Here is a 15,013-nt window from a genome sequence, read left to right on the forward strand (position 1 = left end):
AGGGAGTGCAGAGAAGGTTCACCAGACTGATTCCTGAGATGTCAGGACTTTCATATGAAGAAAGACTGGATAGACTTGGCTTATACTCGCTAGAATTTAGAAGATTGAGGGGGGATCTTATAGAAACTTACAAAATTCTTAAGGGGTTGACAGGCTAGATGCAGGAAGATTATTCCCGATGTTGGGGAAGTCCAGAACTAGGGGTCACAATTTAAGGATAAGAGGGAAGTCTTTTAGGACCGAGATGAGAAAATCATTTTTTACGCAGAGAGTGGTGAATCTGTGGAATTCTCTGCTACAGAAGGTAGTTGAGGCCAGTTTATTGGCTATATTTAAAAGGGAGTTAGATGTGGCTCTTGTGGCTAAAGGGATCAGGGGGTATGGAGAGAAGGCAGGGATGGGATACTGAGTTGGATGATCAGCCATGATCATATCGAATGGCGGTGCAGGCTCGAAGGGCCGAATGGCCTACTCCTGCACCTATTTTCTATGTTTCTATGTTTCCAAGCTACCCTAATGTCCGTTATGACATAGAGACCAAGCTAGAGATTGAGTAAAGGCTGTGTTCTTTATGCTAAGATCAGTTGCTGAAAGCATAATCATCTTAAAATACTGCTCCCATTAGGAAAAAGGAGAAGAATATTTGCATAATAATTTACTGATATACATCGCACGCTACAATGAGTGCAGGCTATTAGAGTGGTCAAATAAAAGACACCCTGCAAAACGTTAGTGAACAGCGGGTGAATAACCAATCATTTATTGTCCCACTTATGGTACTATAGAGAATGACAAGCAATGTCAATTGTGCTATCACATAAACGCTTCTCTAGGCTCAAACTGAAAGCCACACAAACCTCTGTTACTTCCGTTTAAAATTAACTCACAAATGTTGTTCACAAGCTTCTCATACAATCGTGCAGAGCTAGCTGCCCGAGAAGACAGGCTGCCCCAGCCGTCACTCGTGACTGAGTAAATAAGAGTTGCTTCAGCCGCCTTACCATGGTGTGAATGAATAGGCAAAATTGGCACTGTTAAATTTCATGTTGCCTCATTTGTAATATCGCAAAAGGTATCTACTGATAACCCATAAGTTTTATCAGCTGCAAATTTTGCATATTACCTAAAACTTGAATGCCCTTTAATCTGAGTAGGGCAGCATAGGCTTTCACCACTAGCTTTGTTATCAAGACAGCAGGATCTGTGCCTCATGTGTATAGATTTGGCAGCGTGTGCAACTACAAGATCGATTCTCTGAATCAGTTAAATTGCAGAAAGCCAATCATCCATCTTAAACTGGGTAAGTAAACCCATGATCAGATTAGCCAAATGCTAACCCGATTCGGCCTGCACCATGTTTCTGTAATCTTGAGAAGTATCTGAAAATATACCCCTCTAGTCCTTGGCCAGACCACTCATCCTCGGATGAGCTGTCACTGATTGCACTCAGAGCCCCTGTTCCTCTATTGACCATACGGACGGAAATTTTTTAGCTTTTCTACCCTCTGAAGATGCATTTTCTAGTTATTCATACATTTCGCTGATAACATATAATCAGAACCTAATGACTAGAGCTGATAACCACAGTCTCCCTTAGATGTGGGAATACGAGTTCCCTGTCAACTCAGCGTTTTCCCTCATAGTGCAAATTAGTATAATGCAAAGCTGAATCAGGAATTACCTCGCAGTCCTTTGACTGAAACCACATGTCTAAGTCGCCAGAGTGCACAACACAATCTCTTCGACCCGACACTCAATCAGGAACATTGAGACATTTCATACTAGGGCATCGGAAATGTCCTCGTTCTTCAGGGAACGGGGATTCCCCTCCGCCACCATAGATGAGGCTCACACCAGGGTCTCATCCATACCCCGTAACACTGCTCTCTCTCCCCATCCCCGCACACGCAACAAGGGCAGAGTCCCTCTGGTCCTCACCTTTCACCCCACCAGCCGGCAAATACAACACATAATCCTCCGCCATTTCCGCCACCTCCAACGTGACCCCACCACTCGCCACATCTTCCCATCTCCCCCCATGTCTGCCTTCCGCAAAGACCGCTCCCTCCGCAACTCCCTCGTCAATTCTTCACTTCCCTCCCGCACCACCCCCTCCCCGGGCACTTTCCGTTGCAACCGCAAGAAATGCAACACCTGTCCCTTCACCTCCCCCCTCGACTCCATTCAAGGTCCCAAGCAGTCGTTCCAGGTGCGACAAAGGTTCACCTGTATCTCCTCCAACCTCATCTACTGCATCCGCTGCTCTAGATGTCAGCTGATTTACATCGGTGATACCAAGCGTAGGTTGGGCGACCGTTTCGCCGAACACCTCCGCTCAGTCCGCAATAACCTACCTGACCTCCCGGTGGCTCAGCACTTCAACTCCCCCTCCCATTCCCAATCCGACCTCTCTGTCCTGGGTCTCCTCCATTGCCAGAGTGAGCAACAGCGGAAATTGGAGGAACAGCACCTCATATTCCGTCTGGGGTCCTTGCGTCCCCTTGGCATCAACATTGAATTCTCCCAATTTGGCTAGCCCGTGCTGTCCCCTCCCCCCCTCCCCTTCCTTCACCCTCTAGCTGTCTCCTCCCATCCGCCCGCCCTCGGGCTCCTCCTCCTCCTCCCTTTGTCCTTCTTTCTTTCCCCACCCCCTATCAGTCTGAAGAAGGGTTTCGGCCCGAAACGTCGCCTATTTCCTTCGCTCCATAGATGCTGCTGCACCCGCTGAGTTCCTCCAGCAATTTTGTGTACCTTCGATATTCCAGCATCTGCAGTTCCCTTTTGAACACTCAATCAGGAATACTGGTATTGAGAGCCTATGGATTATTATAAATACATTGTTGATTCACAACATGAACCTGCAGGTCAGATAAAAATTATATTATATGCCAGACCAGCTTCAAGCTGGTAACTACTTATCCCAGAGAGGATGGCAATGATGATTCCAATGAACCAGCAACTCTACTAACCTAGGAGAAATAAACCATATGTTGAGGAAGACTTCAACTACTTCATTCTACTGAGCAGTCTGATAACCTCAATCACAGATGATGAGGCAATGCTTCCCTGGTCACTATGACCCCTATGGCCAGCCAGTTCCATGGTGGTCTACCCCGAACCAGGGTAACCAAACTGTTCCTACTTGGATCTTACAGAGGTTATTATGCAAGGCACCCTGCCAATGTCTCTACATCAACCTGATCTATCCCAAAGACAGCCCAAACCTGGGCCGACAGACTGCTCCATTTCGGAGTTTATGGAGGTTAATAACGAGACCTTACTTACCAGCGTCTCTGACCCCAGGTCGATTTGCTTGTTGGAGCTTCAGCGAAGTTCTATTTGCAGACCCTGTCTGTCATGCTTGTCATATTTGTTAGATAGCTGATGCCGCTGGCCATCTCCTCTTGTAGTGGCTTGTCCGTCCCCGAGGGAACAGCAAATTTAGAGGCAAGAGCATGCAGTTCTTCCTTATGCGATTCTCGCACATCATGCATTAAAGCATGGGATTAAGGCACATAGTCATGTTTGGAGTCATGTTCGGTGTCAGTTCCATACTGATCTCTGACACTCTCTTAGAGTGGGAGAAATAGTGCACCCCGAACCAGGCGTTGCCACATGCATATGCCTCGACTGCCTGTGCATGCTTCCATAACACAGAGCATATTTTGTGACACCATCTCCGATAGTCTTCCAAGTGGGAGGCATATTCCAACCCTGAACCAGGGGTAGCTACAGGCATATGAGTTGAACTGCCTGTGCATGCTTCCGTAATATGGAGCATAATATTTGGCTCCATCGCTTCTTTCATCCGAGTGGGAGGACTTATGCAACCCTGAACCAGGAGCTGCCACAGGCATATGTGCAAATACTTTGGCACCATCTCCACCACTCCTTTCATCCGAGTGGGAGGAATATTGCAACCCTGAACCAGGAGCTGCTGCCTGACATGCCTTTGTAACACGGAGCATTTCTTGTGCCACCATCTGATTCATCAGATGTTCTCATTGAGACAAACGTGCAATCACATCTGCCATAGATGTCCCAAATCATCCGACAAGACTTGTCCCACAGACTTGGCTTTGACTTTGCCCCGACTCGGGTTTGTCAGGCTGCTCCCTTCAGCAGCCGCACCGGGACCAGCTGTGCAGATCGGTGCTCTGTTTGTATCATCATTATACTTGCCAGACAGGTTGCACCTGCTAGTGACTCCGAGCCCTTGCTCCCTTTTGGAGCCCCAACGGAGTATTACAGGGAAGGACTGGAGCGCTTCTGGCTCGGATGAGCCGGCATTATAATCGGAGTCTCCTCTTCCCGATAGTCCGCTAGACAGAGTGGGAGAAATACTGCAACCCTGCCAGGTGTTGTCACAGACAATATGATTATGTTCATATGATTAAAAGAAGCATATCCCCATTAAATCAGAGATTCGACTGCTCTATCGATATGCACATAGTTGGAGTCTCTAATAAAAGAATCTCCAACAGTTCCCTCTAGTGAGCGGAAATTACCATGACGCCACCAGGTGTAACTCCCACAGGTGTCTGATAGGTACAGCTCAAAAAAGGCTTCCTAAGCCAGGAGCTCTGGACTATAACCATATAACCATATAACAATTACAGCACGGAAACAGGCCAATTTGGCCATTCTAGTCCGTGCCGAACACTTATTCTCCCCTAGTCCCATCTACCTGCACTCAGACCGTCCAAACATTGTCCAAACATGCATTAATTTCAGTTCCACTGATTGAAAGGTGGCAAATATAGCTCCTCCAATTTAAGTAAAAAGAGAGAAAATGTGGAAAAGGAACTACAGACCAGTTATTCTGACATTAGCAGGAAAAACAATGCTAGAATCTAGCAGGCTGTCTGGTACAATACTGAGCTACTTGAGTTGCTGGAGTTGCTTCCCTCCAGGCACGTGGTGGTCAATATTGCATCATGTTTCCCTTCCTCCATTATCCTCCCTCTCCCAACCCTCCACCCACCTTCCTCTACTTCCTCCCCTCACCCCCTCCATCGCCTCCTCCCTCTTCCCCTCCCCTCCTCTATTACCTTGCCATCCCTCTTTCTACCCCTATCCTCCTCCATTCACCCTCACCCCCCAGCACTCCCACCCCCTCCTCTTCACCATTCCTCTTCTTTCCCCTCCTCCCCTCCCCTCCTCCCTCCCTCACCTCTCCCTCCAATCTCCTTTCCCCTACCCTCAATCACTCCTTCCCTCCATAACCTCCTCCTCTCCCACTATCCCCCTGCTCCCCCACTCCTCGCCTCCCCCCTATCCCACCCCCCCCAAACTCTCCTCACCTCCCCCCACTGCCCTCCTCTCAGAGCGAGGATAACCCCCCACTCTCCCTCACCTCCCCCACTTTCCTCTCCCTCTCCCTCCCTACCCCCCTCCTCTCCCTCTATCCCCCCTGCTCCCCCACTCCTCACCATCCATTATCCCACCCCCCCACAATGAAAATCATTATTTTTATTAATGAAACCTCCCCCTTTCCCACCACCCCACATTGAAAATTGCAATATTTTTTGTTTAAATGAAACCTCCCCCTATTCCACCCCCCACAATGAAAATCGCAATTAAAAAAATAATGCATCTCCCCCCTATCCCCCCCCTCCCACAATGAAAATCACAACGTTTTTTTAATGAAATTCTCAATAAAAGTTGTGTTTTTTCTTAAAAATAACCTAAATGTTAGGTGTTAGTGAAAATGGAAGAATTTGATTAATACATAGTTTTTTTGAAAATCGCGATTTTGTATATAAATGAGATTCGGGATCCCATTGTGATGTCATTGTAACGCGGTTGACGGGTAGGCAGGGCTGTGGAGTCGGAGTTGTCGAGTCCGAGTCGGAGAAAATTTGGTGCTACTGGAGTCGGAGTCGGTAAAAAAGTCCCGACTCCGACTCTGACCTCAACATAAATTTCAGAGATTACGTAAATCAGAAAAAAATCCTACTTTTTAAACATACCGCACACTTTATTTCCACCCGAGAGAATGAGAAATCACATTGGTGCTACCATCTGGTGGCAGAACGATGAGAAACGGAACATAAACAAACGCCATCACCAGCTGATTTCCCTCCACCTGCTACTGAGTGAACATGTCTGGATAATTTCTGAATTCAAAAGGTAAATGTAGTCATTCATTTATGGGGAAATATACTATAAATGAATACAAATTACAAAATTTCATGATTTACTGCAAAATAAATCGTCAGTGATGATTAATTCATTCTCAACAGCATTAAACACTGGGGAAAGCGTCAAATAATTTGGTAATTTTTCGTCAATACAAACCATAATTCCTACTTTCAGAAGCAGGCCCTACGGCCCATCGAGTCTGGGCCACCCAGCAATTCCCGCACATTAACACTATCCTACACACACTAGGGACAATTTACACTTATACCAAGCCAAATAACCTACAAACCTGCACATCTTTTGAATGTGGGAGGAAACTGAAGATCTCAGCCTAAACCCACGTGGGCACGGGGAGGACGTACAAACTCCATACATACAGCACCCGTCGTCGGGATTGAACCCAGGGATCTGGCACTGCAAGCACAGTAAGGTAGCAACTCTACCGCTGCACCACCTTTCATTTCACATACTACTCAGGAATAAGTGTACTAAACATTGGTATTGGTTTCTTTTTCTCATGATATTGTCATTTGTTATGAGATACAGTGAGAAACTTTGTTTTGCGTGCTATCCAGTCAAATCACACCATACCTAGGTGGAATCAAACCAAAAATCATGCACAACTATAACTGGGAATGCAAAGAGAAAAAGAGAAAAATAAACAGAGTGCAGAATATAGTGTTACATCAGATTAAAAAAAGTGCAAGGACAGCAGTGAGGTCATGTCATAAGTGATTGGAGTAGAATTAGGCCATTTGGCCCATCAAGTCTACTCCGCCATTCAATCATGGCTGATCTATCTCTCTCTCCTGGCACAATTCTCCTGCCTTCTCCTGCCTTCTCCCCATAACCTCTCACACCTGTACTAATCAAGAATCTATCTGTCTCTACCTTAAAAATATCCACTGACTTGGTCTCCACAGCCTTCTGTGGCAAAGAATTCCACAGATTCACCACCTAAAGAAATTTCTCCTCATCTCCTTCCAAAAAGAATGCCCTTTAATTCTGAGGCTATGATCTCTAGTCCTTGACGCTCTCACTAGTGGAAACATCCTTTCCACCAGATATGGTGCCCAAAATTGCTCACAATATTCCAAATGCGGCCTTATCAGCGCCTTATAGAGCCTCAGCATTACATCCCTATTTTTGTACACAAGCCCTCTTGAAATATATGCTAGCATTGAGTTTGCTTTCTTTACTACCGATTCGACTTGCAGATTAACTTTTGGGGAATCCTGCACCAGCTCTCCCAAGTCCCTTTGCACCTCCGATTTCTGGATGATCTCCCCATTAGAAAATAGTTTATGCTTTTATTCCTACTACCAAAATGCATGACTCCACACTTTGCTGCACTAAATTTCATCTGCCACTTTTCTGCCCACTCTCCCAACCTGTCCAAGTCCTTCTGCAGTGTCCCTGATACACAACCTGCTCTTCCACCTATGTTCGTATCATCCGCCAATTTGGCCACAAATCCTTCAATCCCCTTGTCCAAATCATTAATATACAACGTGAAGAGGAGCGGCCCCAGCACTGACCCCTGTGTAACTCCACTTGTCACTGGCAGCCAACCAGAAAAAGCCCCTTTTATTGCCACTCTTTGTCATCTGCCATCCAACCAACCTGCTATCCGTGATAGTACCTTTGATACCGTGGGCTCTCATCTTCCTTAGCAACCTCATGTGTGGCACAATAGACAATAGACAATAGGTGCAGGAGTAGGCCTTTCGGCCCTTCGAGCCATGATTCAATGTGATCATGGCTGATCATCCCCAATCAGTACCCCGTTCCTGCCTTCTCCCCATATCCCCTGACTCCGCTATTTTTAAGAGCCCTATCTAGCTCTCTCTTGAAAGCATCCAGAGAACCTGCCTCCACAGCCCTCTGAGGCAGAGAATTCCACTGACCTTATCAAAGGCTTTCGGAAAATCTAAGTAAGCAACATCTACTGACTCTCCCTAGTCTGTCCTGCTATTTACTCTTCAAAGAATCCCAGCAAATTTGTTGAGCATGAGCGCTCCTTCACAAAGCTATTCTGACTTTGGCCTGAGGTAGGCTGGGAGTTCAGCTGCATTGCATGATGGACTGAACTGCATCGACAACTCTCTGCAATCTCTTGCCGTCTAGGGCAGAGTAAGTTGTGATACATCCCAATAGGATACTTTCTATAATAATATTGTAATAACAAGGAACTGCAGATGCTGGTTCACCCCAAGGATAGACTCAAAGTGTAGAAATAACTCCACAGGTCAGATGACATCTCTGGAGAAAATGGATAGGTGACGCTTCCGGTCGGGAAACTCCAGCATCTTGTGTCTATCTTTAGGATGTTTTCTATGGTACATCTGCAGGAATTGGTAAGAATCATTGGGGACATGCTGAATTCCTTTATGGGCCTGTCCCACTTAGGCGATTTTTGTCATGTGGAACGGCGACTGTCAGAGTGGAACACACACACATTGCTTCCTTCACGAGCCCGTTATGCAGGCGGGGGACAGGGCAAGCGGGGGGAGCGTTGTCTGAGTGAAATTCACACGGTGTAAAGCCAATGTGATACAGCCACACACCGCGATGAACAGGAGGGTTGGCGCTGTAATTAAGACGCAGTGAAAGCACAGTGTACGGGAAGGGTCACGTAAGTCCTTTAAAAGAGGAGGAGAGAGGGGGGGGGGGGAGAGAGGGGGGGGGGGGGGAGATGGGGGGGAGAAGGAGTGGAGACAACTTTTAAGCCAGAGATACACGGCTGTGAAGCTCGGCAGACATTAACATTACCGGTCGGTTATCCTTGGTTCTGAAAACTACTGCTTACGTTTTGTTTTGTTCCAATGATCAAAAACAAGTATTTATCGCCCCATTACAGGAAAGATGTGGAGGCTTTGGAGGCAGTGCAAATGAGGTTTACCAGAATGTTGCCTGGATTAGAGGGTTTCAGCGAGCGGGAGAGATTGGATAGACTTGGATTGTTTTCTCCAGAACGTCAGAGGTTGAAGTTGGACAAGAGCAGTATTTGAAATTATGAGAGGCATTGATAGGGTGGATGGTCAGAAATGTCCAATACTAGAAGAGGTAGCTATGTGAGGATGGGGGAATTTAATCAAGATATGCAGGACTGTTTTTTACACGGAGAGTAGTGAGCCTTAGAGTGCACTGCCAGGGGTGGTAGTGGAGGCAGATATGATAGTGGTATTTAAAGGATTTTGGATAGGCTCATGGAAGTGCAGGGAATAGAGGGATATGTATCAAATACAGACAGATGAGATCAGTTTAACTTGGCATTGTGTTTGACAATCATTGTGGGCCGAAGCACAGTGCAGCAGGTTCTCGTGCTGTGCTGTCCTCTGTTCAGTGTTCTTATTTAGCATTGTGATGAATGTGAGGGTGAAATCTGGAAGACAGGAGGATGGTTATTGTTGTGTCTTAAAAAAGGGCTGCAAAGAAAAACCATGGAACTATAAACCTGTCCTGTCCATGTACCTGTGTAAATGGTTCTTCAACATTGTGTTATATCAACTCCCTCCTTGGTCAGCTTGTTCCATACACCCACCACCCTTTGTGACTCGACGAATCATATATGCCATCCACATTAATTTTATAGAACTGGTTTGCTGTTGTACTTTTCGGTAACAAATTAAATGCTAAATTTTAATATAATTATTAAATATTTCAGAAGTAAGTGTAATTCACTGCTTTCTTTGCCAATTTTACACAATACAATACAATACAATACAATACAATACAATTTATTTATTGTCATTTGAACCTCAAAAGAAGTTCAAACAAAATTTGGTTTCTGCAGTCATACAACAAGAAAAGAACCAAGACACACAAACAATGCAATTTACACAAACATCCATCACAGTGAATCTCCTTCTCACTGTAATGGAAGGCAAAGTCTGGGCTCTCCCCTGTGTTCCATTCTTCTCCCGATGTGAAAGCCCCCGGCGGGCGATGGCAAGTCCCATGCGGGGCGATGTAAGGCCCCGCTCTGGGTCTTAATGTTGGAGCCCTCGGCGGGCGATGGCAAGCCCCGCTCCGGGTCATTTTCAACCCCGCAACTCGGGCGGGAGAAGTTGCCGTTACGGGAGCTCCGAAAAGCGGTCTCCCACTAGGGACCCGCGAGCTCCCGATGTCGCCGCCCACCAGACCTGCGGCTGGAGCTTCCGAGCTCCGGAGTCGGGTCGTAGCAGCGCGCCACCACAGCTCTCCACGTTCCGAAGCCGGCCAGACCCATGATGGTAAGTCCGCAGGCTCCGCGACTGGAAACTATATAACTATAATAACTAAAAACTATATAAAACCCATAACAAACTATACATTCAACGGGACAAAAATAAAAAAAGACAGATGGACTGCAGAGGCCGCTGCAATGTTGGTCGCTTTTTAGAGATGCTTTTTGGTAAATTCCTCAACATTGTGGAAAGCAATGCACCATGACAGGCTAAGTAAGTGTTTTTGAACCAAGCCTTTGATATATTATCTGACATTGATAAAGTCTGAAGAAGGGCCCCGACCCAAAATGGCCTCCTGCATTCCCTCCAGCAATTTTTGCTTTGCTCAAGATTCCAGCATCTGCAGTTCCTTGTGCCTCTTTTGATATATTGTAGTCTGATTGAATAAACCAAAACATACTACATGCTATAAGTTTGCTGCTATCCCAAAGATATAATTCTTGGAAAATAAAATTGACTATATAATTAATTTTTGTTGTTGTCTATTTTTGAAGCGGTTTTTCGAGCTTGTGCTGATGGTGGAGCAAATCAACTCTACGAACACACAAAGGGAAGACAAGAAAGGTAAAGCTATTTGTGTTCTATTATTTTACAGTTCTCTTTTTATGTTTACAGTAATGTTTTATGCATTGAATGCCATGGTCTGAAATTGAGGCAATTATGGATTCCTTTGGTCAAAAAAAGTAATTCTGCCTTGGTCAATATGTCTGAAAAACACTAATCAAAAAAATTAAGGATAGGCAGAGTGAATGTATTCGATGCCTTTCTTCATTTGTCTTTCAAATTGACTTTCCTGACATACACCTTTCTTGTGTATAAAGTCTGATGAACATGTGGAGACGACAGGCAGACTGATAAATATTTGTGTTTCCACAGCATCACATAATATTTGAGCACTTAACCTTGTGTCTACAATTTCTTTTCTAAATTATGAGTTCAACTTTTCTCCCTTTGCTGTAAAATACAATTTCCTTCAGCTGTGCAGCAAATGCAATAAATATGTGAAACCTGCTGGGTCATCTAAACGTGTGCCAGGGAAGAGTGTGAGCCTGGAAGATTCATCCTGTGCATTTAGATTATTTATTTATTTTATGAATATATAAAACTGCATTTCACTGAATCGGGCTGGATTCAGCTGTCAGACTTTAGTCCCTATCGACTACACTTTCCTCGGTTGGCTGTGAATGAATGAACAAGTTGACCCTGGCATCCACTGGAATGCAGTGATATGTTAGCAGTGAGTCAGAGCTGCAGGTGGTCCAAGACAGACAAGATGAAATTCAGGGCGTCTTCCATTAAATCCCATCAAGGTAATGTTTAAAGGTCCTTGATAGTCAAATACATATACAAATTATGAAAAACTAATATTGACAATTAAAACAATGTATTTTTTTACTTTTTTTTTGATTAAAATTAAATTTAAAAACTAAATTTGAAAAGAACTTATCTAGTTTTCCCCCTTCATCTACAGGAGTAGACTCCCAATCAGATTAAATTGGGCCATTGCTGTGACAGACCCCCAAGCATAGACCAGAAGAAATCACAGCATGTTTGACTTCTGCTATTGAACTTCACATGGAGTGCAATGTTGGTGCAGAGATAGGTGGTAAATTATTGTCATATTGCCTGAAATTGCTGAAATTTAAAATGGCTTTTAATTCATAATTAGGAGAACTTCAATTCTTGACGATTAAAGTGAAGTAATTGGTCTACACAGTCCAGTGTCTATAATTATCTGTAGTATTGTCTGCAGTTTTGGTCTCCAAATTTGAGGAAGGACATTCTTGCTATTGCGGGCGTGCAGCGTAGGTTCACCAGGTTTATTCCCAGGATGGCAGGACTCTCATATGTTGATAGAATTAAGCGGCTGGGCTTGTGTACACTGGAATTTAGAAGTATGCGAGAGAATCTTATTGAAACATATGAATATTAAGGGATTGGACACGCTAGAGGCAGGAAACATGTTCCCAATGTTGGGGGAGTCCAGAACCAGGGGCTACAGTTTAAGAATAAGGGGTTGGCTATTTAGAATGGAGATGAGGAAAGACTTTTTCACCCAGAGAGTTGTGAATCTGTGGAATTCTCTGCCTCAGAAGGCAGTGGAGGCCAATTCTCTGGATGCTTTCAAAAGAGAGTTGTCCCACTTGGCGATTTTTTCGGCGACTGCTGACATCATTGACATTCAAGATTCAAGAGATGCAAGAGAGTTTATTGTCATGCGTCTCAGATAGGGCAATGAAATTCTTGCTTTGCTTCAGCACAACAGAATATAGAAGGCATGAATACAGAACAGATCAGTGTGTCCATATACCATTATCTAAATATATACACACATGAATAAATAAAACAGATAAAGTGCAAATAAACAGATAATGGGCTATTAATGTTCAGAGTTTAGTTTGAGTTGAGTTTAATAGGCTGATGGCTGTGGGGAAGAAGCTGTTTCTGAACCTGGACGTTGCAATCTTCAGGTTCCTGTACCTACCTGAAGGTAGCGGGGAGATGAGTGTGTGGCCAGGATGGTGTGGGTTCTTGATGATGCTGCCAGCCCTTTTGAGGCAGCGACTGCGATAGATCCCCTTGATGGTAGGGAGGTCAGAGCCGATGAGGGCAGTGTTTACTACTTTTTGTATTCTTTTCCGCTCCTGGGCACTCAAGTTGCCGAACCAAGCCATGATGCAACCGGTCAGCGTGCTCTCTACTGTGCACTTGTAGAAGTGCACCTGTGACGTATCAGGTTACAGAAAACTTTGCGGCGTGACATTGAGGTGACGCACGCAGTGTGATGACGTATGGACGCGCGGTGTTTTTGATCTGCTTCAAACTGGAAAAAATATTGCATTATCTCTTGATATTTTTTCTTTGATTCTGGTTCTTTTTTTTGGGGGGGGCTTAATCCTATATGTGTGTATCATTGATAACACAGATCCTTAATGGGCCTGACCCACTTAGGCAACTTTTTAGGCGAGTGCAGGAGACCGCGCTCGCCACATGGGCGCCACATGTTCGCTGGTGGTCTCTGGTGAGTCTCCTTCATGGTCGCGAGGAGTTCCCGCATTCTGGGAACTAGTCGCGGCCTCAGTATGGTCGCCGCAAAAGTTGGTCGCCATGGAGAAAATCAATAATCCTGGAGTCATAGGTGCAGTTGTCGTGGAATCGCCATGTAGTTATGGGTAGTCAAGGTAGTCGTAGATAGTTTTAGTTAATCGCCTTTGCTGACCAGGCATTTTCATTGGCTCATTGGGCGAAAAAAAATGTAAGCAGGAGTTTTCAGAACCAAGGATAACCGACCGGTAATGTTCAATGACCGCCGAACTTCGCAGCTGTGTATCTCTGGCTTATTAAAAGTTGTTTGGCTTCTTAAAAGTTATCTCCACTCCTTCTCCACTCCTTCTCCCCCCCTCTCCCCTCTTTTAAAGGACTTACTGTGCACTATGCTAGCCATCTTAATTACAGCGACAACCTTCCTGTTCATCACAGTGTGTGTATCATGTTCATCGCGGCGAACATCGTGTCTGTATCCTGTTCATCGAGGTGTGTGGCTTTGTACTGTCAACGTAATGTCACTCAGAGAGTTCAACAAGATCAGGAGCACTGAACTGATGAAAAAAGACTCCTCGACCCTGCATGCCTACGGGGGGGGGGGGGGGGGGGGGGGGGGGGAGATCCACCATGTTCCCCATGGCATGCAGGAAAGAATACACACCAAACTGAAATGCATGGCCTCCATCTGAATCATTGCCGAGGTCAGCGAACCCTCCAACTGGGTCTCCACCATGGTCGTATCCACAAAGAAAAACAAAGATGAGTTGCGGGTCTGCATCAACCCCAAAGATCTAAACACAGTAATTAAACAGCCACACTACCTGATGTGAACAACTGAAGACGTGGCGGTGCAAATTGGAAATGCAATGGTATTCTCGGTCCTTGATGCCAAAAGCTCCTTCTGGCAAATACCACTGGACCGGGCATCATCTGCTCTAACAACATTTGTCCGTTATAGGTTTTCAAGAATGCCCTTTGGCATCAACTCAGCCAGCGAAGTTTTTCAACGCGCAATGGAACAACTGTTCGCAGAATATCCATGTGCCATCATTGTTGACGACATCCTGGTCTACGGCTGCGATCTGGCTGAGCATGACGCCAACTAAACCGTGCCAGAGACATCAACCTTAAACTCAACCCTCTTAAGTGCAAGTTCCGGGTTCCAGAGGTCACCTACGTCGGTCATGTATTCACCAGCAACGGATTAAAACCTGATCCATTAAAGATTACAGTATCAACGAATTGCCAGTTCCAACCGACGTCACCAGCTTGCAACAATTTCTCGGCATGGTTAACTACCTGGGCAAATTCATTCCGAACCTCAGCGAACTTTCTGCCCCCCTGCGACAACTGACCCACAAAGACCTCCAGCACCAAAGACCCTTCGAGACACTAAAGCTCCAGCTGGTCAGCGCACCAACGCTAGCATAGTTGAACCTCAACCTGCCAGTCACCGTCACCTGCGATGCATCCCAGTACGGGCTAGGCGCAGCGTGCCTACAGACAACTACTGACGGCGACGTGATGCCTGTCTCCTATGCATCACGCAACTTAACAGACACTGAACAACGCTATGCCCAAATCGAGAAGGAACT

At 45.5% G+C, this 15,013-nt stretch overlaps 1 protein-coding gene across 2 annotated transcripts in view; it reads left to right on the forward strand.

The window, feature by feature from the left end:
* tpk1 (thiamin pyrophosphokinase 1) overlaps positions 1-15,013 on the forward strand; it is a 354,474-nt gene that overhangs the window by 84,646 nt on the left and 254,815 nt on the right. For both annotated transcript variants that reach the window (XM_033050403.1, XM_033050412.1), the window contains exon 4: positions 10,868-10,937. In XM_033050403.1, coding sequence (XP_032906294.1) covers positions 10,868-10,937 — 70 coding nt within the window. The remainder of the gene's footprint in view (positions 1-10,867; positions 10,938-15,013) is intronic.

The sequence above is a fragment of the Amblyraja radiata genome, chromosome 2 (assembly GCF_010909765.2).
Source record: "Amblyraja radiata isolate CabotCenter1 chromosome 2, sAmbRad1.1.pri, whole genome shotgun sequence".
NCBI lineage: Eukaryota > Metazoa > Chordata > Chondrichthyes > Rajiformes > Rajidae > Amblyraja > Amblyraja radiata.